Here is a 23,309-nt window from a genome sequence, read left to right as displayed (position 1 = left end):
TGACCTACAGTAGACTGCATTCTTTAGCGTTAACCCTGCTCTCATACGTATAACAGGAAGAGGACCTGCTCTGAGATGGGAGTTCAGATCAATACAAGCATACAGCAAGGACATCTCTGGCACTTCCAAAGCAGCCACACCTTTAAATAGTTTAATAGACTGTTTATATCTAATAATAAGACTGCTACATGATTCCCAACAATGTAATTGGGCCTTTAAATCCTAATCATCCTAATTATGGCATTTGATTAACCACAGTGTTTTGTAAATGGTAAGGCGCATATCATAAGAAGAAAATAAAGTATGGCCTGCGTGAAATATTCCAAAGCAAAAGTATTTGCATTGGTCCGCAAAGTGAGGCCTGATTAAGTCCTCAAACTTGGTGGTGGAGAAAAATGTAATATCCCCAGTGTTCATAGGCTGCTGGTGTAGCATCATCCCTCCCCCTCACCACCATCTCATTAATAGAAACTCGATTTGCGGACAGCTGCACTCGCGTACACATTATAGGAGAATTGATTGCACCCAGCACACAATGAAAAGGATGAACACCAGGGAGGGAGGGAGTGAAAGAGGAGTGAATTAATTAAGAGAACCAGGTGGTCAAATGTTGGGTGGAAAATCACTAGCTAATGACACATCACACTGTGGCCACCGTTTTGCAGTGGACGGTTGCCTATTGTTCAAAAATACTGACGCTTCATCTGAAACTGACCTTATGCTCCTTGAGCCACATGGCGAATGAGTGCGAGTCATTCTCTCGCTGCAGCGCCCACACGGCTCACAATAACGATTTGGTGGAAGAAGAAAAAAAGAAAAAAAAAACACCTCGCACACAAACATTAAGTGGCGAGTGATACCAATGACCGATTGCTGTCATCACAACCAGCACTGGGGCCTTGGACGATTGAGTAATCCTCACCCTTACCTTAATCCATCCCCCCCCCCCCCCCCCAATTTACATATCAATGACTAATGATATCTGCTCTCATTGATGTAAAGCGCCATATCAGATACATGCTGTTGTAATTAGGCAAATCTAACGTGGCAGAGGCTGATTAGTGGTATGAAAAAGCTGTTTTTCTACACAGGATCTACATGAAGTCAGATAGCTGGGTCTCCAGCAACTTGCAAAACATGCACTATCTTACAAAGCCTTTTCGATTTTGTTGACACACTTCGTCTTAGTTTTGATCCGACTGTGCAAACGGGACTATTTGGATCCCTAAACTTAGCATAGTCCTGTGAGCCGATAAGATGATGTCAAATCGTTTCAAAAATACATATAAGATGTGTTTTTCTTTATGCAGGGGGGCACATTGAACTTTATTAACCTAAACAGAAAACAATGCTACAGTGTTGGGGGGGGGGGGGGGGAAGTGGTTATTTCTCATAGACTCAAAAGGAGTAAACTTTTAAAAGTGGCACAGCATTAATAAACCAATTAACAATTACGTTCACGTCGCATTTCAACCAAATCAACATGTCTACAATCACAGTTTGCCATGAAGCACGGTTCGAATTAACAAAGAACCTCGTCTCAAGGTACAACAGCACTGTAATGTGCTGAAGTTATTCTGCGAGCAAATCCAACGTTGGTGGGTTTGCAGCGAATTATAATGTAACGTGAAGTTGCATAATGTTGTAATTGCGCATTACCTTACGTGAAGATTTCATGTATATAACGCAAAAGTAAGATACACAACAGCGCACTTTAGCTTTAGCTACGAGGAGTGGAAAATGGCTCTTCGCCTGTCTTACCTGGCCTGTGCTTCGTCCAGGCTCTCGTCGGTGATGGCCATTATTTGCTGTAGGATATCCCCGATGTCTTGCTGGGGCTGACCGAGGGACTGCTGTTTCCTGACCGAGTCCGGGTCACCGACGTCGCCTTGTGCTAGTCCACCGAGTCCGGCGAGACCCGACAGCATCCTGGTCTGATCATCCATACTTTCAAAGAAAAACTCGCCGTTCTCCCTCGGTCGAAGAATACACACAAATAGCTAGCCTGTTAGCTAGCGCGCAAAGTATTTTCCGCGACAAACCATACACCACTTCGTACCTCGGCCGACAGCGACGATTAGCGAGCAGTGAAGGGTCGTTGTCATAAAACAAACGGCGAAAACACGCTTTGCATTCGCTCGGGTTTTTTATCTTCCCCCCTCCGCAAGTCAATAAACGCGGCTAAGCGGGCTAACGTTAGCTAAGCGCCGAGTGAAAAGCAGCTAGGTTAGTAGCTGTAGCCCAGCAGAGGAGCAGCAGCAGCAGGGACACACATGCACGGACTGTGTGGGCTTGCCAACAGCGCCTCGCACATTTTCGAAATAAAGAAAGGGAAAATGGAAAATACGACAACACGCGAGCTCCCTCTTCTTTTCTTTTTTTTTTTTTATTTAGCCTTAATGTAAAATCTCGCGGGGGGGAAACCAAAAAAAAAAGACGCGAATGAAGCGACGAAGCTAAACGATGGTCTCGCTCCCGATCAGAGACCTCCTACCAAAACACACCGCGGTTTGCCATTGTTGTTGGTGTCGCGCGAGTATGTGGGATGTGCTGGGGCTGCGCGAGCGCTGTGCGTGCGCCGCGCTGACCATTGAACTCGTAACACCGCGCAGCGCGAGCGTGCGTGTTGGGGGGGGGGGGGGGGGGGGGGGGGGGGGGGGGGACCAGTGCTACACAACAGAAAGCCGCCGACGTGCACCACACCGCTCTCATGTACGAGCTGCTGTAATGGTGGCACTGTTTGGTGTCGAACCACACACTGTAACGGCTTCACCTCTGCAGGTGACAAGAATCTCCTCGTGCACGGCCTTTACAAACGGATAGCCCCTTACGTCATCACCACTGCTGGTCCTTTTGTAAATTGGGTATTTTTATTATATGGTGGGATCATCTACATGGCATTAGAAAGCACAGACTGCTTCTTTCTTTTAAAGAAAACTTTAAAGTGCATGTGGAGATGTGAGGTATCTGCTATTGGAGATTATAACAAGATGAGGATTAGAAAACATTGTGTAATAATAACAAATAACTGTTCCGCACATACATTTTGAAGGTTGTTTTGAACAATCTGTCCCTGATCAACGGAAAAATAGGAGTATCCGATCTAATTTGATCTCCCATTGTTCAGTAGCATATCATTTCATACATTGCTTAGATATACAATATACCTGCCCTATTGTAATTGGGTAACAGTGTTTTAGTATTAGGTGAGATCACCTACAAAGCATTAGAAAGCACAGATTGCTTTTGTAAAGAAAACTTTGAAGTGCATGTGGACATCTGAAGGACTGGGGATGGTGTGCTATTGGAGATTATAACAAGATTAGGATTAGAAAACATTATGAAATAATAGCTAACACGTTGGAGTATGTTACGTGCATTCATTTAAAAATTGGATCCAATTTGATATCTCATTGTTAAGTAGCCTATCATTTCATAAAATTGCTTAGATATACAATATGCGTGTCCTATTGTAGTTGGGTAACAGTGTTTTAATATAAGGTGGGATCACCTACATGGCAGGATTGCTTTTATTAAAGAATACTTTGAAGTGCATGTAGAGATGTGAGGTATTTTCAGATGATAACAAGATGAGGATTAGAAAAAAATGTGTAATAAGAACTAATGGAGCCTCATATATGTTCTGCACATACATGGTGAAGTTTTCTTTTGAGCAATCTGTCCCTGCTCATGAATATGATCAATGGAAAAAAAAAGAGGAATATTGGATCTAATTTGATATCTCCTGGTTAAGTATCATTTCATAAATTGCTGAGATATACCTGCCCAACTGTAATTGGGTAAAGGTATTTCTTGTCATTAATCTAAGGTGGGATCCCCTACATAGCACAAGAAAGCCCAGATTGCTTTTGTAAAGACAACTTTGAAGTGCACGAGGACATCTGAAGGACTGGGGATGACACGCTGTTTGAGATTATAACAAGAAGAGGATTAGAAAGCATTGTGTAATAATATCTAACATGATGGAGCCTCTGCCATATGTCATTCACATACACTTTGAAGGTTTGTTTGAGCGAGTGCGAAGCTTCTTGAACCTGTCCCTGCTCACAAATGTGATCAAGAGGAAAAAAAATAGGAGTATTGGATCTAATGTGATCTCTCCAGGTTAAGTATCATTTCATAAATAGCTTAGATATACAATATGCCTGCCCACACACACTATTACTGGAAATACTGCTTTCATAATAACTGTCATTAGTGCTCCCTTCTCTCTCATGTAATTTCTTTGTAAATACTTAAAACAAACATTGATACACCTCTTCATTTATATTAGACACCGTCTTTTCTCCTGAATGTTGTAAATACTGTGATTTTGTTGATTTGCTTTGTTACATGTGACATCTATTGCACTTCTGGAGAGGGACTCCTCACAAGCTCACAATCTGAGGTTCCTGCATTTCTTCCCCTGTTAACAAGGTTTTTGTTGGTTGTTCTCCCTCTCTCTAGTCTGTGGTTAAGGGCTGAGGATGTTGCACCTTGTTAAACCCTATGAGGCAAATTGTGATTTGTGAATATGGGCCGTACAAATTTGATAGAGAGATTGATTAACCGTGCCTTAAAGTAAAAGCCCCAAATACCCATCTGTGTGGGCACATTGTCGCGCCACCAAGAGCAATAGTCAACCTCCACGCAGAGCAGACAAACCTACATCATTCTGTCTTAAGACCCTGATGAATGAAACATCCCATCAGTTTTCAGTATGAAAATGTTGACAGCACAGATTGAAAACAAGTGTCCTTGTTTTTTTGCAAACTGGGCAATTCTGCTGTAGTTTATCACTCAGATCAGAGAGACAGCTTTCCAAGACGAATGACTGGCTGAATGGATGTGGAGGAGCGCCGCAGCCAGTCTTGCTGTAGCGAGGAGGAGATGATGGGTGTGCATGAGGGAGTAGGACCAAACTGGCAGTGGTTTATGCTGACTCTCCACACATCCATCTAGTGCAATCTGTGGCTAATCAATCTAAAGTTAGAGACAACAAGGATCGAGAATACAGTAAACCTGAACAGTAATTGTTCATTGAATGTGCATATAACACAAGTCACATTTCAGGCTTCTTTGTTTCTGTTGGTTCCCACCACAACCGACACTAATCTTTAAAACTTTTGGCTTCAAATAGGGAAGAAAATAATTCACATGCATATGAATACATACTGCACAAGATCCGGTAGCTACTTAACTTTAGACATCCCTCATGTTAATATTGGCAGAAGTGGATTCAGTTACTATGCACTTCCTAAATGGAATGATTTCCAAACTTCCCTCCAACTAGTCTTGTGTTCCACTTGGAGATTTTAATTCTTCACTATTTGATGTTTTTTATGAATCTTGTGACTGTTTTTATAAATTTATTTTTATTGTGTGGTTTTGTTGTTGCTCGTGTTTAACTGTTTGCGGCTGATTGTGCATGTTTCTTGTTCTCAGGCCTCAGGCCAGGATCTCGATCTCAATGGGACTGCCTGATTAAATAAAGATTAAATAGAAAAATAAAAAACAAATGAATAATTGAAAAGAGAACCAACTACTTCCTCCTAATTGTCTGCAAACAAGGAAGAAACTGGTCCCACCCGAGGTACCTTTGCATTCAAATTAAACACTTAAAGAATAACTTCTAACACACCATTTACTGGGGCCATTGAGGTTGTTTAAAGCAACACTTAATCATACAAATTTAAGTGAGCAGCAGCAGGGATTACCATCGAAGCTCAAAGTCAGTGTCAATCACTGTCAAGGGAGACCTTCCTTGAAAGTAAAAAGAGTGTCAGTGGCTTTGTAAACTTCTTGGTTTTATTGTTGGTGATTCATTTAAGGATCATTTCTGTGAAACCTCTATTCATTTGGATGCTAAAGCTGCCCTCCTCTCACCCCACGAGCATCAAGCCTCATTTTCATCTAAATAAGAATCGATCTCTCCTGCTGTGCACCATCCTCCCTTACTCACAACTCTCACGGTCACAACACTGCTTCTCTTCTCTTGGCTTGTCTCCGTGCTCTCTAGTCACATCTCCTGCATGCAACCACCAGGAAAATTCACCATTTCCCCATGTTTGGAGATCATAGCTGCAGAGCACAGAAACCCATTTACACTGTTGGCGGTGGGAGAAGAGGGGTTTTCCTTCCTACTGTAATTATCCTAGAAAAAAAATTAAGTATGAACGTTAATGAGTGAATGGCTCCAAGAGATAAGAGTGATAGTGAACAAAGCGTTGACTGACTGGTACAATGTCAAAGCTTCGTTCTGCATCAGTGACCGAGCCAAACGCAAGAGATGGGGGTGAGTCACTGTGGGGGAGGGGCCTCCTCCGGAATGGTCAGGGGACACAGATGAAGTGAAATAGATGCAGCACCAAAAAGAGAGTAAATGGGACTGAGGATGAGCATGTAAAACAAAGAGACTGCAGGCAAACTACAGAGCAGGATCCCCATTTATTCAAACTCTCTCACCAATGTGCATTAATATTAATGCTTTCCTTTTGTCCAAGTCAATTCTTATTCAAAAACAGGCATTTTCTAATAGATTTTAACCCTTTTTTTTTTTTTTAATGACATTGTGTTTACTCTTTGCATAAGGACTTTTGAGAATACCTGTATAATAGATGCTGTTTAAATGTAACTTCAAATACACCCCATGACTCAAGTTCTTTGAAAAGTACTTTGTTAAAAAGATTGAATCAGTTTTGGTTTTTGATATCAATACATTTCATTGTTTCAAGAGAAAAGACTTCACTCTGAAAAGGGTATTTGTTCCAAGAGGTGGGGAATTTCTTTCCCAGTCTTTATTTTATGAAGATACACAGAATGACCACTATTCTGGTTTTACAGGAAGTTGTCAAAGTCTTCTGAAACATTTGGCTTTGCTCCATTTCTGACAGATGATACTCAAGTTCTAATATCAGGTTTTGCAGGCGTGAATGCACTTAAGTCAGGTTTAACACAACATAAAAATCCCCTCTGCCCATTAACCCAGCATGCCAAGATAAATATATAAAGCCTACCACTGCCACCTGCTGGTCAAGCACGTGGACTACCTGAAGTAGCTCTATTACCAGTCCTGTCGTTTGCTGAATGAAATGGTTTCATTTGATGGAGAAAACACGAGTTTAATTTATTTTAAAAAGACAGAGCAAAGAAATTAAGAAAATGATGATCCCAAATCACATAACAGCAATTTAAAATATGTATAAGCTCATAGACAATTTATAAAGAGCCAGAGTCTGTTGATGTGTTTTTTTCGTTTGTTCTTCCCTCCTGCCTGAGCACTTATGTGGTTGCAGAGGATACAGGTGCTGCCATAAGGTTTCTAAATGGGTCAGGGGAAAGATCCTGGAATCCTGCTTCTGCCGCTGGTAGGAAAAAGAAACCAGAATTCATGTTAATTTGATAATTTATGTAAGTAACAAAATTATTCCAGTGGAAAGATTCAAAAAGGAATAAAGTTCTTTACCCAATCGGCCACTAGTCTCCTTCACGAGTAACTGTGACTGCTCCTTCACAGACAGAAGGTCTCTAACCATCTTACACTGAGTGTCCATCTACAGATAAATAAATACAAAGGAAAAACATGGTAAAGCAGGTCAAAATCTATTCAAAACAGATGTTAACTTCAAAAGTAGTAGTTGTCTGTGTACTTAAAGCCCTTAAAAAACAGAGAAGCAACAATTAAAGTTAGGGTTTCAGAAATATATCCATAGCTAGAATTATATATACATTTATTGCTAAATCTCAACAGCAATCTTAATATGAAACATCAACTGTTTTTCAACTTTCAGAAAGTGGGGTCAATTTTAAATACTGAACTACACAACAAAACAGAAATGAAGTGAAAGAAAATTAAACTGTTTTGGCTGAAAATACTGTTTTTGGTGGATACTATCACTCATAGCAGGAAGCTGACTGAAATGCACTGGGAACTTCACAGCACAGTATGGGTGTTGCACTTGTTCTGTGGAAATTTGTTGTTTGAATATAAATCAGACAAAACTGAATGTGACTTTCTTATTTACTTTACTGGCACCGTCACCCACGGCAGTTGAGAGCCAAAAACTTGATAAACATTTCAAAGATGCAGAAGAAAGAATGTGTTCCAGTTTCTCGTGTACAGCCAAGAAGCATTTCACTTCTTTAATGCCAGCTTTACCATATAACACCATAAAGATGGCATATCACAACAATGTTTTAATTAAAACAACAGATTTTTGCTTTTGCTCAAATTATCAGTAGTAACATAAAATTTAATTTGCAACTTACAATCACCGCTATTGTGTGAAGCTTGGGCTGCTGTCTACAGAGGAGGCTGTGGTAATCAGGTTTGTTCTGTATGAAAAGGTACTGGGAGGACTGGGCCATACATGAAGAGTCTAATGCGATGCCTCTCTCCTGGCCCTGCTCCACTTTCCTGAAACAAATCCAGAACACGTTATCGACACAAAACCGTGAAGACAAAACTGCCCCACTAACAGCATCACCACAGCGTTTCCTCAGGGACACCACACACGCTCACCTTTCCACTTCCTCTGCTTTACTCCGGTGTTTGTTCAACAGTGCCTCCCAAGATTCACTCTCAGCCTCGAGCCTAAAACAGAACACAGACCGGTTAATGATAGGTTATAGCATCTATGGTTAAGTTTGAATATATGAAGGATTTGTGTGTGCCAGAGTGAAATGAAGAACAACATGCCTGTTGATGGTTTTCTGGACTTTTTCCACAGCTCTCTGCACTGCAGGATCACAAGAACTGAAAAAAACCAAAACAAAAAAAGAACATATGAGAATAAATGCAAAGTGATAAATCAATCAGTAGCCAAAGGAACAAATAATTATCAATATCTTTCATGCAGAGAAGTAAATAAATAGAAAAGCTAGAATACCTGGCTGCACTAGCATGGAGCTGATGAACCTGTGGTTTACTGTGTAAACTTTTGGCCAGATAACCCCACTCTTTCTGCATGTGCTCGACTGTAGTGTGGAGGACACAGAACACAGACACACAACATCTTAAACTCAATTCTTCTTTAATAAAGACTTAAAAAAAATATGTGGCATATCAAATAAAGCTGTGCAAGCACTAACCTTGATTTTGAAAACGCTCCAGTGAGCTGTTCGGCACAGACTGGAGGGAATTCTGAGTTCTTTCAACTGCCAGCTAGAGACAAAATAGCTGTGATTAGACTATCACGAGTTATGAACTGTACCAATAACCTAGTGCAGACAAACCCCTCACAGTCTTCTCATTATGACACAAGTATTCTCTTTGAGAACTTCATAAAGACATCTTCAGTGCAGAAGTTAATTACTCTTGAATAAACCATAACATCAGGTCGCTAAAGTTCTGAAACCAAATCTCAGTAAATCTCACAATGTTCTTATCAAACCACTTTTACAACAACATAAATATCTGGCTACTTCTTGCAATACAACAAATGTTATTTGATGCCCCTTAATTTGTTTGACAGCAACTTTTTAAAATTTTTTTAAATGTATCATCTTTCCAAATATTTTCAGTCTTGTGAAACAAGGTCTTTATCACAAATGTTAAATACGGTAGATGAACAGTAATTTCTGCCAATGTTATGTTTTCACCCCTATCTGTTTGCTGGTTTGTTTGAAAGCAAGATAGTGCAAAAACTACTCGACAGATTACCACAAATGCGTTTTGTATGAATCAGGGAAGAACACATTGACTTTTGGTTTGGATCCGGATCAGGGAGCAGATCAAGGATTTTCTTTCAGATTGGAAGATAAAGCGTTTTTCAACATTTTCCTTGGTTTGTAAGAGAATAATTCAGGGACCTTGATGTAATCAGGAAAAATCTGGCATATTTATGGGACTGATATTTAAGAGTGTGTAAAATTTGGTGCGGAACCAAATACAAATCTGGATGTACTGAACTTAAATGTGGTTACAAAAGGGGGACTGTTTTATACATTCAACTTTTCCTTTCTGATTAATAAATTGTTCACATTTCTAATTAAGTTTGTCAAAAGATAATTCACTAGTATGCTTAGGACTCCTTCACACTTACCCTCATGGAAGCCTCCATCAATCTCTCGAGCCTCTCTTGATGTGACAGGGATGTGCTTATGCTCCTGCACAAAACTACAGTAAACACACACAGGGGCATTAATGGACAAATATCCCCTGAGCTTTATTTTGCTGATCACAGGGGGGGGAGGGAGACACAGACAGACATCTCACCCTGATATGGGTTGGGCAGGACAGGGAAAGAGCGTCTTGTCAGGGTGGCTCTCCTCCAGGATTTCCTGCGTGCAGACGGGCTGACGGAGACACCTGAGGGCCCCTCTGGGTTCTCTGGGTTCTCTATCTTGTCTGTTTCTGGATGTGTTTCTCCTGCACCTGGCTCCTGTCTGGTGGGCGATGGGGGGTCGGTCCGGGGGGATTTGTGTGGGGGGGCTGTGCTGGCCAGGCTCGATGACCCGGGGCTTGTGGAGGAGCATCTTTTCGACGACTGTGTGGCCGAGGAGACCTTAGAGCCCAGAGACTGAACACAGAGCGACAGGAAGTGAGCCTCTGGAGCAGGATCAGCTCGCGGACACACAACAAGCGGATGTTGTTAGTTAGTTTGAATGTTAAGACAGATGTCTCACCTCAGTCTGATTCCCAGCGACACTCCCGAAGCTGCAGGAAAACACGAATTTACAAGCTAAACGTTACATGTAAAGAATAGAAGTAACACACGTAAAGAAAATAACGTTACCACAGTCATTCAATAACACGTCAACGTCAAGTACCGCAAACTAAACAGCAATATACACCGGAAAAACACAAACATAATCTAAACTGGTTATGTTTAACTTTGCTCAACACACCACAGACGTTCATCGAGAACACGACTGACGCTAACGTTGGAGAAAAACATAAAATACAAACCCGTCATGTTCCGCTGCCAAATGTTTTTCCGCCATTTTTTCTTTCAAATAGTTCTCCTCCTCCCAGCGCGCGCCCATCAAGCCGAACCCCTCCAAGGCGCTAAGAACTATGGGAAATGTAGTGTGAGCGCAACACGAGAGAAACGGTGCAAAGGAAGGTATTTTACAGTTTTACTGACAGAACATCAACAGTTGTGTAATATAATATAATATAATATAATATAATATAATTTGATATAATATAATATAACATACTATTAAGCTTAATATCAGACTTAATAAGTGACAAAATACAGAACAGTATAATTATATAGTTAGTTTTAAAATATAATGGGAAATCTATGCTTTCCTGGAAACATATGAAGGAAACACAGGCAATAAACAGTATTGATAACCCCATAACCCCATGTGCAGCTAAAAGTTAAAAAAAAAAAACTCCTGGGGCTTCACTTTTAAGATGATCAATTAATGACCATATTAGCATACTCATGCATGAGTATATTTTAACGTATTTAATAATCTTGTAACTGATGTTTTCAGTTTATCATAACCGCTCACCGAGTCAAGTGAATCAACCCTGATCCTCTTTATACTAATTGGTTGGATTTGTAATATCTAGCAGTTCAGTGTCTTGGTGGTTTTGTCTCCTAAATTCAAGATGTTGTGCTAAATAGCTCATTTCATTGGGAGTGAATGTCTTTTTCTCTTCTATTGTGGTTCTGCCATTTCAGTTGTTACTGTTTGCGCATCTCTTCATTTACAACAGCAGGGCTTTCCTAAACTGTACATCCATTATGTGGGATTTCCTGACCCCTGGATGTAAATAAGTGCATATATAACAAATATTTATAACTTCTTTCATTTTTTATCTCGTTATTTTGTCATTAACTTGTGTTCATATTTATCATTAGACAAATTCCTGTGTTACCTAAGTAATGTGGTGAAAATGCAAAACATGTGTGAAATAGCTGAGTTTGAAATGAAAATTAAAAGAAAATCAGGAAAGGCACCACTGTTATGTAGATTTATTCATGTTCTCTTTAAAACCACCTCTTGAAAGATAAGCTAATTGACTACGAAGTATAGATAAACCTAGACTCAGCTGTGGCAGCCTCCTGACTCTCTATTCTTGAGTATATATATATATATCACTGTATATCATGCCTCTGTGTATCATGAATTTTATCTTTGCTCTTTGTTGAATTCAGGTTTGGTTTCAGGGGGTATATATATCACTGAGAGGATGCCAGAATTATACACATTTTAGATTTCAAGGCCATTTAACATGTTGATTGGTATAGTACTTGATCCACAATGCAAGGGACTGAATTATTATATGTATTTTCTAGACAGCTAATGTGTTTTACAATTAAAGTTTACGTAAATTCATTCAATATCAAAGATAACGAGCAAACGGTTTTTGATCTCCGTTTTTTTTGGTAGTTAGAACCAGTTGTAAATTTAACATTAATTTGACAAGCTTCAAGTCTTTTCTACTTTCAATTGATGCTTAATGGACTGACACACTTTGTTTTGGTAGGTTTCACGTGTCCCATGTTTCATTGGGGGAATGTCTACAGGTTCAGTGTCTTCATATACTCATTATTTACTTACCCATTTCTGGGACCAGAATAGTTCATTAACCAGCCGGACATCCTCATCCTTTTAATGTGCAGACACACCAGTAGTTGTATTTGATAAAACACTTGACAGACGTCATAATTTGTATCTGTAAGTCTTTATAAGTCTGTTAGAGATGTTTTTCACTTTTTACAAAATCAAGGAGAGGAATCAAAAAATCAAAAACACTTGTGCAATTCTCTTAGAGAATGCCCATTTGTGTGCCCGTGTTTTCACTCTGGCTGGCACACAGTCTCGCACTCCACTCAATACTGCTGTCTTCATGTCCTCGTAGCAGTGGGGAGGGACAGATGAAGAGAGGGATAAAGAATTGTAGAAAAAGATAAAGAGTTATAAAGAAGTCAGATAGAGAATCTAAAGGGAGACAATAAAGAAACACAGATGGTTGAGGAAAGGTAGAGTAGGACGAGGGAAGGAGTGGAGTGTACACTACTGCTCGCCATGTCTGTCTCGGCTGTTTTGTCACAACAGCTTCACTTGTTTTCTTCATCCAAAGTCTTGTCTCCCTTTACAGTTTGGTTGGTAAGGGCAGCAGTCGCTGTTGGCACAAGTTCAAGAAGGCAGCCTGAGAGTTCCTTTGCCCAGCAGGTACTCCAGGACACGGTCCACCAGCAGGGCGGCAGCAAAGTCCACCACCAGAACCTGGGCAATGATCATTTTGAACTGCAAGGAAGTAAAGAGGAGGCAGATTACATCATGGGGTTATTAATGATTACAAGTGTATGAGAGCCAAACAACGGTGAGATAATGTCAGCTTACGTCAGTTGGAATATCTACAAGAGAAAATTGTTCATTGAATTCTGGCGAGGAACCAGAGAGAAGTCCCACAATTGCTAATCCTGACAGAGCGATGCTCCATAGAAGTGGTCGATTCTCGGTGAGAGACTCCATGAAGGGGTGACCCTGTCAAACCAAACAAGAAATGCTGTGAATCTATTATACCCTAATGAATGCAGAGATAACAAATACTAATGGGACTAAGGAGAAGTACCTTGTAGTTAATGGCAAAGGTGGCCATCTGCATGGCCATGGACATTATATACACGGTGCTGTTGATTAGACTGGGTTCAAATTCTTTGTATAGATCTGCAAACTGCTCCGCTCTGCAAGAGAAAATTGACAAGATAATAGTTATTATAATGTATTAATGTAACGTTAGAAATATTTAACTGGTAAAGCAGAATTTCCATTTACTCTCCCATTCTCTCTCTTTCTGTCTTACAGTGATTTACCTGGGCGGACTTCTGCTTTGTGCCTCTTTGTAAAGATACACCAGACTACAGAAGTGAACAGCAAACTGCAGCAGCACAGTCAACACCGTATAAAGATTGAAGATGTTTGGTAAGGGCCGCTCTCGAGACAATGTTTTCAGTGGCTGTGTACACAGGAGAAAAGATATGAAAAACAGTAGACATTTGTCATGTTAGACGTAATGATCTTTCAAGGAGAACAATCAACCAGAAACATGCAGAACCTGTAGTTTCTTCAACAAATTCTCACCTTTGATCTAGAGATGAAGAGGAAGCATCCGGCCAACAGCAGGCCCTGCAGGGTCGCCTGGAAGTCACTGAACTTGACCCCCTCGAGGTAGAGTACGGACTGGCTGTAGGCCAGCACCAGGGCATTGAGAGCAAGGATTTTAAACATCTGGAGCGTTGTCACCAGGGTGCAACGGCCCTGCTTTATGACATGGCAGACTGTGGACAAAGACAAAGTGACAAGGTTCACATGTGGAGTGACCACATTTTTTAATCAAGAGCTGAAAGCTGAAAGATCAGGCCTCACTTACTGCACTGTATGGATGAGAGCTTGGAGGTGAATGGGGCTGCGATGGAGGCATCACCCAGCTTCACTACTTGTACCTGATCCTCTTCAAGTTCCCGTAAGACTTGACTTATCCTCTCCTGTTAAATAACAAATTACCTTTAGACCAGTACACTTCAACTCTATTAGTCAATAGAATGCACATTTATTCTCTGTTTTGAGCTATAAATACACAATTTCCTCAATCTTGGTAAAGTAAGTGGAGAGGAGACTAAAAAGAGGAAGTTAATCATAAACTATTGCCTCAAGAATCAGGGTGGAGTTCCTTTCTGATGACACACACCTTTTGTGCAGCAAGCTGCTCTTCTCTCTGAGCCATCACCCTCTGCCTGGCTGCCCTGGAGGTGAGTTTGCCTACTGAACTGACGGGTGGTAGAGGTCGGGATTCTGCTGCGGGTACCTCCTTCTCTCTCCCCCGTTTCTTTTTTTCGGGCATGCGCTCTGGGGCGTTGGCTAACAGAGCGACACCTGAGGATAAAACAAAGTGATCGTCACTGCTTACTGTGTCATACGTTTGCACAAAGGCTGGGATTCCCTGCAGTTGATGAACCTTACCTATGTGGGCGTGTTTGAGAGCGCCGACATCATTTGTTCCATCACCGCACATCAGTGTTATATAACCCAGCCCCTTAAGACTGGTGATCACGAATTCCTGTAACACAACAGACAAACCAGAAACATCCTTAAAGTTCACCCTTCGAGACCATACATAGTAAAAAAATGTATAATCAGGAAAATTATTCTCTAGATTTCCCATAATGCTTCTCAACGACCAAAATCGGCAAAACCCTAACGTCAGCTATTGATGTTTGAAATAGTCAGTAGTCCACTCAATTACAGCTGTGGTTTACAAACTTCAACATAGAGTAATGTTGTATTGACACAGAAATACAACATCTGTAGAGTATGAAAAGAAAAAATTACACAACTACTACTACTAGTTTTGAAGGATATACAGCTGCTGTTGTTCTGGGACTCACTTTCTGTTTTGGACTGACACGAGCAAACACTTGTATGTGAGGCAAGAGGGCGTTGAGTAGCCGAGTGTCGGAGCTCAGTCTGGCCAGCCCCTCCCCTGTTACACACAAGTCAAACTGTTGCACGAATGAGGAAACGGAGGGAGGGGGCACTGGTACACGCACGCTGCCATCAATGGATTCCCACTGCCATTCACCTGAAAAATAACATCAGATGCCCTTCTTTAGAAATACCTACTGAAAATGGATTACGACAATAATCTCTGTGTGTATTAGCTACAACATTTATTTCTGTTCTTGACAGGCTTACTTGAGCAATACATATAATTCTATGATGACTATTCTTACTCTGATCGACGCTTGGCTGCAATATAAGAGTGTGTTCTTTCTCAATGAAGTGAAGCTCTCTCGCTACGTGGCACGCCGTTAGAGGGTTGTCGCCTGTGATCATCACAACCTGAAAGCAGAGGGAGATCGATCTTAAAACCATGCTGTTTGTGTACCGGTGCACAATGGTGTGTTGTCAGCTTGTTTACATGATGAGATGCTTCCTGGATCTCTCTGATTACTGCCTTGCTGTCACTCTTGAGCGGACAGGACACAACCATGAACCCAACAAAATGCAGGTCACACTCCAGTGCTTCGCGACTCATCTCCCGGACCTATAAGAACCCAGAAATATCAAGCTCAGTTCAAAACCTACTCAAAGACATCACACAATATCTGACAGTTATGAGAAAAGTTAAACAAGAACCTGCTGATGACTGAGGTGTCCTATCTCTTTATAACCCAGGGCCAGCACTCGGGCCCCTTCCTGGGACATTTCCCTGTGGACTTTGTCATAACTCTCCGGACACTCTGAAAACTGTAAACACAGCCACATTAGAACACCAGTAGATCATGTTGAATAGGGTAGAAAACAGCAGAGCATGTAATAAGGATAGTGTAAATACCATTGGTCTGAGTGTCTCTGGAGCTCCTTTGACAGCTGAGATGTAAGAGAGTTCAGTGGAGCCCATTTTCTCATAGGAGGCCAGAACTGACATCCTCTTCAGAGCGCTGGCAAAGTGGAAGCGCTGGTGGATCTTAAGTCCCTGGGTTTTGATGCCTCGTGGGAACACCTTTTCATCTGGTCAAAGAGACAAGAGTCAACAAGAAATACATTTAAGCATGATGCCACTGAGAGCAAAAGGTACCCAAATGTATCATGAGAGGGCCACACAATTATATGTAACCCACACTCTCACACACCTGCCAGTGCCCTGCACTGGGCACGAGGGAGGCATGTGGAGGTCTTATCCACGTACCTTTAGTTAGGGTCCAGTCAGCAGCGGTCAGCATGGCCTTCTCTAGTGGATCTCCGACCAGCTGTCCATCATCCAGAGTGACCAGTGAGTGACAGGTGGCCACCACCCGATGCGTCTCAACTGGGATCTCAGATACAGGCATCACCTCCTTTCCTTCCCTGTGTCATAAACACAAACATCACTCAAATATCCTCTAGACAAAGTAGTGTGATAACTAACTTAAACCATAGCAGAGTATGCTTTATGAATTATGTTGTTAAATAGCTGGCTGAGTTTACCTAAGGCCTGCTACTCCACGTACCACCAGACTGTCACTGGTCAGTGTTCCTGTTTTGTCAAAACAGCAAACCTCCACTTTCCCTGCAAATGGTATCCTGAATGGCTCTGTACAGAATACATCTAGGCAGGAGAAGAAAAGAAAAACGGGAATGAACCACGGATTTTATAAGCTTTTCATTATATGCTGCTTTGTCCAAGTCTCTTTGTATATATTACACACACACACACACACACACACACACACACACACACACACACACACACACACACACACACACACACACACACACACACACACACACACACACACACACACACACACACACACACACACACACACACACACACACACACACACAGGAGAGGAGCAGAAACAGGCTTACAAAGTTTAGCCAGAGCGATAAGAGATGTGTTAACTGCCAGGGAGAGCTCTATGGGGAGTTCTGGTGGAACAACTGAGGTGAGGATAAGCGTGCATTCCAGAAACAGCTTGTAGCGATTCCTGCTGAGATCTTTGGTCCCTGGGGGTGACAATACAAAGAGTAAAGATAGTATTTGGGCATTGCTGAAGCACTCGCCTCCACCTATCAGCTATCACTTCAACTATGATAATATCGGTGGGTAAATTTAATCTTGAGTTGATTCCACCTCACCTTCTACCCACACATACACAGCTGCAGCAATGGCAAACACAAGAAGGAAGAGGATGAAGATGAAGGTCTCCATGTTGTTTGCCGTCACTCTCTTCACACCAAAGAGGATGGTTCGTAATAGTTTACCCTGGAGGACAGTTTGCACATAGTCATGTTTTTAAAACTGGAATTAAAATGCATGAAAAGAAAAAGGGGAATGTAGTAATATTGATGAACTAAGCAGCTTTCTTACCTGAGAGGTGTAGAACCCTGTTCTCAATACATAGGCCACACAGCCATTGTCTACAGCTGCAAATAAAGAAATGGTTTAAGAGTCTGCACCTTGTTTTGATGGTTAGGCAACAGGCATTAGCACTTACGTTTGAGTCTGCACCTTGTTTTGATGGTTAGGCAACAGGAATTAGCACTTACGTTTGAGTCCAGCACTAGCCTTTAAAGGAGGGCTATGTTGGACCACTTTGGTCCCACCGGAGATGATGTGGAGTCGAGAGTCTGTCTGAAGGTCCAGGACTCGCTCTGGGTCCAAGTCCTCTACTGGCTCCTGCACACCCCACATTAACAGCAGTTATTGAGATGCCCCACAAAAATCCCATGTAATTTAGCCAACACTCCATCAAAGTCCATAACCTCAGCTCTGGATAGTGTTATCGTGCATTTATAAGTTTGCTACCAACCTTCATCTGAGGCACAGACTCTCCAGTCAGCATGGCCTCATCCACAATGCAGCGACCCCTGAGCAGCAGCACATCGCAAGGTACCAAGTTGTCCTGGGGCGATCGTCCTATGCAGGAGAGAGTATATATATATATGAAACACACACTAACAGTGTTAATCTGACGCATATGAAGAGATTAAAAACACTGACAGAAAACGTACCTATTGAGACGATGTCACCAGGGACAAGCTCATCACTTGAAATAGGTCTCCACTTCCTGTTGCGATATACCTGGCACAAAAAACATAAAATAATATTGAAATTGTCATGGAGACATGGAAAATACTGTACATTGTTAATGGAGAGTTTTGCAAGATAACCTGTTTGTTTATAACTTTAAATTTGATCAAACCTACCTGGATCATGTAGGGCTTGTTTCCCATGCGGCGGATCTCAGACATATTCCTCATTTGCTGCTGGACAAGGGAGGCCTCGAACGCCACCAGCATGAACAGTGTGAAAACGCTGTAATACCAGTACTCATCCAGACACCAAAGCCCCACACAGAACACCTGATGGATGTCAGAGGATAGATAACGTTACATGAATACAGACACTATTACCAGGTTTACAATTATTACCCATAAAATTACATTATTATATAGAGAAACTTTCACACATACCTGGAAAACAAAGAAGGGAGCTGTGGCCCTCTCTCTGAAGAGCTCCAGGAAGTCTGGCACTACCATCTCAGCACGATTGGTGCTGTAGCGCTTTTCCGCAGCTCTGAGTTCGGTCTCCTCCTGGTAACCACGGCAGGACTGGAAGTGGCCCATTGGCTGGCAGATGGGATACGCTATTGGAAGGAAGCATTTCTTCTCTTTGTGGTCAAACATGTAGCGGATCTTTTGAAACTCAAAAGATAGGGTCCCATCCCCGTTCTCATCCTGTTGGTCAGCACAACAAATAGAAAATAAATTATTACATAATTAATTCAAGAAAGATATGTTTGTGTATTCACAGATTGGAAAAAACTGTCTATTTTATCCTTTATACTTTGGACAAATCACAGTACTACACAGTAATTAACTGTAACTAACCACTTTCACTCACTAGGTGACAAATATAAGTAGTTTTAGACGAATGCATCAATAGAATATCCTCTTTGGACAGATATAATCACAAATGTTAACAGAAAATAATGAGTTCAAACATTGAAGCCATTTCAAACCAATCTCTCGAGAGGAGTGATGAAGCGAAAATTGATTTCTAAGAACTGGTAAGATCGGGAGACATATCAGAACTTGACAGACATAGAATGTGACATCTCAGACATGTTCCAAATTACGAGAACTTGGAGCATCCTGACAGAAACTATATGAACTAACCTGGTCCCTCTGTAGTGCCACAAGCTCAGCAGAGCCGTTGTTGGGGCAGGGTATGACCTTTGCCAGCGTAGCCTTGTTTGGGTCTGGTTCCTGTATGAACAGGTGACAAATTCACACACAGTGTTAAGGTATTTTTGGTACAGTCATGTGCCTCTGCAGCTTTGTCCCTCTCAAATGAGAAATGCCCTGACATACAGCTGCTTGATCACTATGATATTTGGTGCAGCTTGATTGAATTTAAGGGTACTGTTGGGCCTTGGTGGAGGTATCTGCTCTCCTGCATGCAATTCTAGTTTCTTGCTGTGAAGAACTTTGTTTAGAAAAGTGCTATATTAATCAATTATATTATTATATCATATTATATTGTTGATACAAATATCGTACAATGAGGGATGTAGATTTTACTGCACAAGTACTCATTGCAAAAAAACCACGTTAACCATAATTTATTGCTCTAACCATATTCTATTAATATCTATAATGTTGTGTCGTAAAACACAATTTCCCCTCATACACTGGCAGTGCAACTCCAAGGTTGTGATGAAATGGAATGGAAGCTGAAAATGAAACTTGGAGGAAGGGTCACAGTCACACAGTTACAGCCTCTTGGCACCATCACAAAAACATTGGACGGTATCAGCAGGTCCCAGAGAAGTGAAAGGGGAAATGAAAGTTTGATCATTCGTGTGTTTGAAATCAGTGCCTATAAAGCCCACTATCCATGGTTCAAGCCCAACACCTGCCCTACTGTAGTGCCTTTGAGCAAGTCATTGATTCCACGTCGCTCCTGCTGTCCCTGACGTTTGATCTCTATGCAAAGGAGATAGGGGAAATAAAAATACGTCGATATCGTATTGCTGTTATTGATGATGTTTACCTTGGAGCAAGTGAGCAAGCAGTGCGCGTGCACGGACCAATAACCGGAGAGAGCAGTGAGGACGTGCGCGATCCCGATGGCTGCCAGCGCTAGGAGGCCTGCCTCCGGATAGTCTGAAGCCCCGTACACCCCCAACCACACGTACAGCCAGCCCGGGTAGAGGACGGCCAGGAACGGGAGGACAGTGCCGTGCAGCAGCCGGGGCCTCCGCCGGTACAGAGTCACCGAGCTCACCAGCTCGTCGCCGGTTCCGCTGTCATGCTGCTGCTGGTTCACAGAAGGGGCCATTTGCAGCTCACCCGGTCCCCGGATCCCGTCTGCGGCCATACTCGCCTCTTTCTCGGCGTCGTTCACGTTGCGTTGCTCTCTCCTCCGGGCCCCTCTCTCCTCCGCCGCCGCCCCGTCGTGCCGTAACCGGTAAAAATACAATATTTACACGTAGCGATGCTCGTTCCAGCCTCCAGCGCCAGTTTTCCTCAATCGCTCGCTCTCCGACCGTGGCTTCCGCATACGTAATCACGCAACGTCACGTAATGACTAAAAACCGGAAAAGGTAGTTATTTTCTTCCCACCGTCGTTGAATTGCGTCTTTTTGATAAAACTTTTTTCAACTAATGAGACAACTCTGACAAGATGTCGTCCTTTTTTGTTGAACTCTGTAATTTCGCATTAAGCGGATATGCCTTTAATGAATTCTACGTCATGGTCGGGGAGTGGCCAGGCCGCGAGATTGACACAAATGGGAAGCCAATCACATAAAAGAACCGTGTCACACTGTTCTATTTCTGTCCAATCAGATCGTAATGGGTGTGTACGGTGTGGTCTCCGCACAGACATGGCTCCACATGCTCAAACTGTTCCTGTGACCATTGACTGAATGTGGTGCTGTAACCTTCACTGATCAGACTCCTCGTTTGAGACAAGATCAACATGTAAGAATCTTCCTCATCATTAATGCATGTGTCATGTCCCACTATCCATCTATCTAGATATGTAGAAGCCGTTTGTTAATTATACGACTTTGTGAATCAGACCTCATCCTCCACATGAATACTTGTGCTTGTTACAGCAGGTTTATCAGGTCAATGATCTATGGCTGCATGATCACTTACCGATTTTATATTCGTCTGTAAACTCTCAGGCAGGCTGCTATGGATATCACGGCAAAGTACTGCCACAAAGAAATGGAGGAATATGGGTCATGTGTGGCCTCCAACCCATCAACATGGCAGCAAAGCTGTCATGAGCTGAAGATGAAGGTTGCACAGTGCACATCATCACAGTAAGGCACCGACAATCCCACCTATGTGACTGTCTCATCATTCAAACAACCGCCAGAGCACATGGAAAACAAACCAATGTGTTTTTGTTTTGATAGCCCGGTGATCCAGAAGATCAGACAAGACTGTTCCCAGCAGTTTGTGGAGTTCGAGCGCTGCCTGAGAGAAAACCAGAACCAACCTACCTCCTGCTCACCGCACGTGGCTCGCTTTCTGGGCTGTGCGGAGACGGTGGATATCAGTGGAGTGGGTAAGGACCCTGCTGGGATTGGTCATGCATAACTCAAGGTCACATAGGAACAGTTGATTAACATAAGAAAATTAGAATGGCACTTTGTAGTGTGCAGACCTCCACCAAGGCCCAACAGTCCCCCTTATGAAACCACATTTAAGTTCAGTAGATCCAGATTTTTTATTTGGATACGCACCAAATTTTACACACATTTTAAGTATCAGCCCCATAAATATGCCAGATTTTTCTTGATTTCATCACAGCGCATGAATTATTCTCTGAGAAACCAAGGAAAATGTTGAAAAACGTCCTAACTCAATGTTAATGAAAATCCTGGATCTGCCCCTGATCCGGATCCGCACCAAAAGTTTATTTTCTTCACTGATTCATACCGCGTCCATTAAGTTTCGTGGTGACTAAATCCGGATTTTTTTATGTACACACTCTTAAATATTAATGCTCTAAACATGCCTGATTTATTTTTATCTCGCAATGTTTAAGAAAGTGAAAAATAAATTCCTGGATCAGCACACTGATCTGGATGCGCACCATAATTTAGCGGGTTCTTTCTGGACCCATACCGGAACTTACCAACTTTCATTGAAATTTTTCCAATATTTTTTGCGTACTTCTGCTAACTAATAGACAAACAAACCAAAGTGCTGACGAAAACCTTGGTACACTGAACAGTGGGATATGTCACACATGTTGTGGTGTCCTGGACCTTTTGAGAATTTAGATGCAAGAACACATATTTGATTCGCAAACTGTATCATGTTTTGGTGATATTGCTTTACTAGCTAACATACTAATAAATGCATTTTCTTTTCCAGATGCAAATCCTCCAGCTCAGCCATCGTAGCACTGAGACGCCAGCATTCGTCCACCTTCAGATCACACCTGTGATGGTGTAGCTTCACACGTCCACATGCTCAGTTACTGTATGTGCAGTGACGGTTTGGACATCGGTTTTCCTCTGTGTGCATTTGTTCTCAACAATAACAAATAGAGGATTGTGAAAAGCACTGTGACTTATAGATGGGTATTGGAGAAATTGTAATTACTGTGTCCCTTTTATCATGTGAATGTTAATATGAAAATAACATTTATACTTGAGTGTAAGTGAGGACGTCTGGTTTGTACCGGATTTATTGGTACCAATTTCATTAAAAATCCGACTTGTATTACTCATCTGGTGTGGTCATTCTCCATTGTCTCCTGTTGCTTGTGTCTGTCCTTCTCACCCTCCCCAGGTCTGAGTCAAAGTCAAATATTAAACTGGAATGTA

At 42.0% G+C, this 23,309-nt stretch overlaps 4 protein-coding genes across 8 annotated transcripts in view; 1 reads left to right on the top strand and 3 right to left on the bottom strand.

Moving 5' to 3' along the window:
• pbx4 (pre-B-cell leukemia transcription factor 4) overlaps positions 1 to 2,615 on the bottom strand; it is a 31,603-nt gene extending 28,988 nt beyond the window's left edge. The window contains exon 1 of one of the 4 annotated variants that reach the window (XM_034593829.1): positions 1,762 to 2,615. In XM_034593829.1, the coding sequence (XP_034449720.1) occupies positions 1,762 to 1,946 (185 nt within the window). In that variant the 5' untranslated portion in view covers positions 1,947 to 2,615. The remainder of the gene's footprint in view (positions 1 to 1,761) is intronic. The other 3 variants (XM_034593830.1, XM_034593827.1, XM_034593828.1) reach the window with 3 other exon arrangements.
• Positions 2,616 to 6,761: 4,146 nt separating this feature from the next.
• Positions 6,762 to 11,023, bottom strand: LOC117766617. 2 transcript variants are annotated; one of them, XM_034593832.1, is made up of 11 exons: positions 10,910 to 11,023; positions 10,627 to 10,657; positions 10,217 to 10,505; positions 10,044 to 10,117; positions 9,091 to 9,163; positions 8,889 to 8,976; positions 8,699 to 8,755; positions 8,522 to 8,593; positions 8,269 to 8,416; positions 7,466 to 7,553; positions 6,762 to 7,364 (listed from the first exon to the last, which is right to left on the bottom strand). In XM_034593832.1, the coding sequence occupies exons 1-11, from the start codon at positions 10,984 to 10,986 to the stop codon at positions 7,282 to 7,284; spliced, it is 1,080 nt and encodes a 359-aa protein (XP_034449723.1). In that variant the 5' UTR covers positions 10,987 to 11,023; the 3' UTR covers positions 6,762 to 7,281. The 2 variants fall into 2 exon arrangements, with proteins under 2 accessions (XP_034449723.1, XP_034449722.1); XM_034593831.1 differs by having other exon boundaries at positions 10,217 to 10,520; positions 10,910 to 10,971.
• A 1,611-nt stretch (positions 11,024 to 12,634) lies between these two features.
• On the bottom strand, positions 12,635 to 21,169 carry atp13a1 (ATPase 13A1). Its single transcript, XM_034593771.1, has 25 exons — positions 20,510 to 21,169; positions 19,633 to 19,722; positions 18,928 to 19,191; positions 18,661 to 18,816; positions 18,466 to 18,535; positions 18,264 to 18,370; positions 18,001 to 18,130; positions 17,822 to 17,877; positions 17,590 to 17,716; positions 17,320 to 17,457; positions 16,936 to 17,056; positions 16,658 to 16,815; positions 16,304 to 16,479; positions 16,105 to 16,215; positions 15,887 to 16,012; positions 15,699 to 15,807; positions 15,354 to 15,547; positions 14,929 to 15,025; positions 14,657 to 14,841; positions 14,339 to 14,453; positions 14,050 to 14,246; positions 13,782 to 13,924; positions 13,541 to 13,652; positions 13,309 to 13,452; positions 12,635 to 13,212 (listed from the first exon to the last, which is right to left on the bottom strand). The coding sequence occupies exons 1-25, from the start codon at positions 20,834 to 20,836 to the stop codon at positions 13,102 to 13,104; spliced, it is 3,564 nt and encodes a 1,187-aa protein (XP_034449662.1). The 5' UTR covers positions 20,837 to 21,169; the 3' UTR covers positions 12,635 to 13,101.
• A 117-nt stretch (positions 21,170 to 21,286) lies between these two features.
• On the top strand, positions 21,287 to 23,233 carry LOC117766624 (coiled-coil-helix-coiled-coil-helix domain-containing protein 5). The gene is made up of 4 exons (XM_034593840.1): positions 21,287 to 21,441; positions 21,651 to 21,791; positions 21,888 to 22,039; positions 22,855 to 23,233. Coding segments are annotated over exons 1-4 (324 nt in total). The 5' UTR covers positions 21,287 to 21,439; the 3' UTR covers positions 22,884 to 23,233.
• Positions 23,234 to 23,309: the final 76 nt, after the last annotated feature.

This window comes from Hippoglossus hippoglossus, chromosome 8 (genome assembly GCF_009819705.1).
Source record: "Hippoglossus hippoglossus isolate fHipHip1 chromosome 8, fHipHip1.pri, whole genome shotgun sequence".
Lineage (NCBI taxonomy): Eukaryota > Metazoa > Chordata > Actinopteri > Pleuronectiformes > Pleuronectidae > Hippoglossus > Hippoglossus hippoglossus.
This window is presented reverse-complemented; position numbering and strand designations above follow the sequence as displayed.

Bases quoted from the DNA above. Each gene is read 5' to 3' on its own strand.
- LOC117766617 (XM_034593832.1), bottom strand. From the start codon at position 10,986: ATGGGCGCGCGCTGGGAGGAGGAGAACTATTTGAAAGAAAAAATGGCG. The intron at 10,118-10,216 runs GTGAGATGTCTG...TGTTTACTGTAG, and splicing joins CCTGCCCAACCCATATCAGG to TTTTGTGCAGGAGCATAAGC. The intron at 9,164-10,043 runs GTAAGTGTGAAG...TTTTGTCTCTAG, and splicing joins TGATGGAGGCTTCCATGAGG to CTGGCAGTTGAAAGAACTCA.
- LOC117766624 (XM_034593840.1), top strand. The intron at 21,792-21,887 runs GTAAGGCACCGA...TTGTTTTGATAG, and splicing joins GCACAGTGCACATCATCACA to CCCGGTGATCCAGAAGATCA. The intron at 22,040-22,854 runs GTAAGGACCCTG...TTTCTTTTCCAG, and splicing joins GGTGGATATCAGTGGAGTGG to ATGCAAATCCTCCAGCTCAG.
- atp13a1 (XM_034593771.1), bottom strand. From the start codon at position 20,836: ATGGCCGCAGACGGGATCCGGGGACCGGGTGAGCTGCAAATGGCCCCT. The intron at 18,131-18,263 runs GTTGGTAGCAAA...TGGGGTGTGCAG, and splicing joins AGTCTGTGCCTCAGATGAAG to GAGCCAGTAGAGGACTTGGA. The intron at 13,653-13,781 runs GTAAATCACTGT...TTTCTCTTGCAG, and splicing joins CAAAGCAGAAGTCCGCCCAG to AGCGGAGCAGTTTGCAGATC.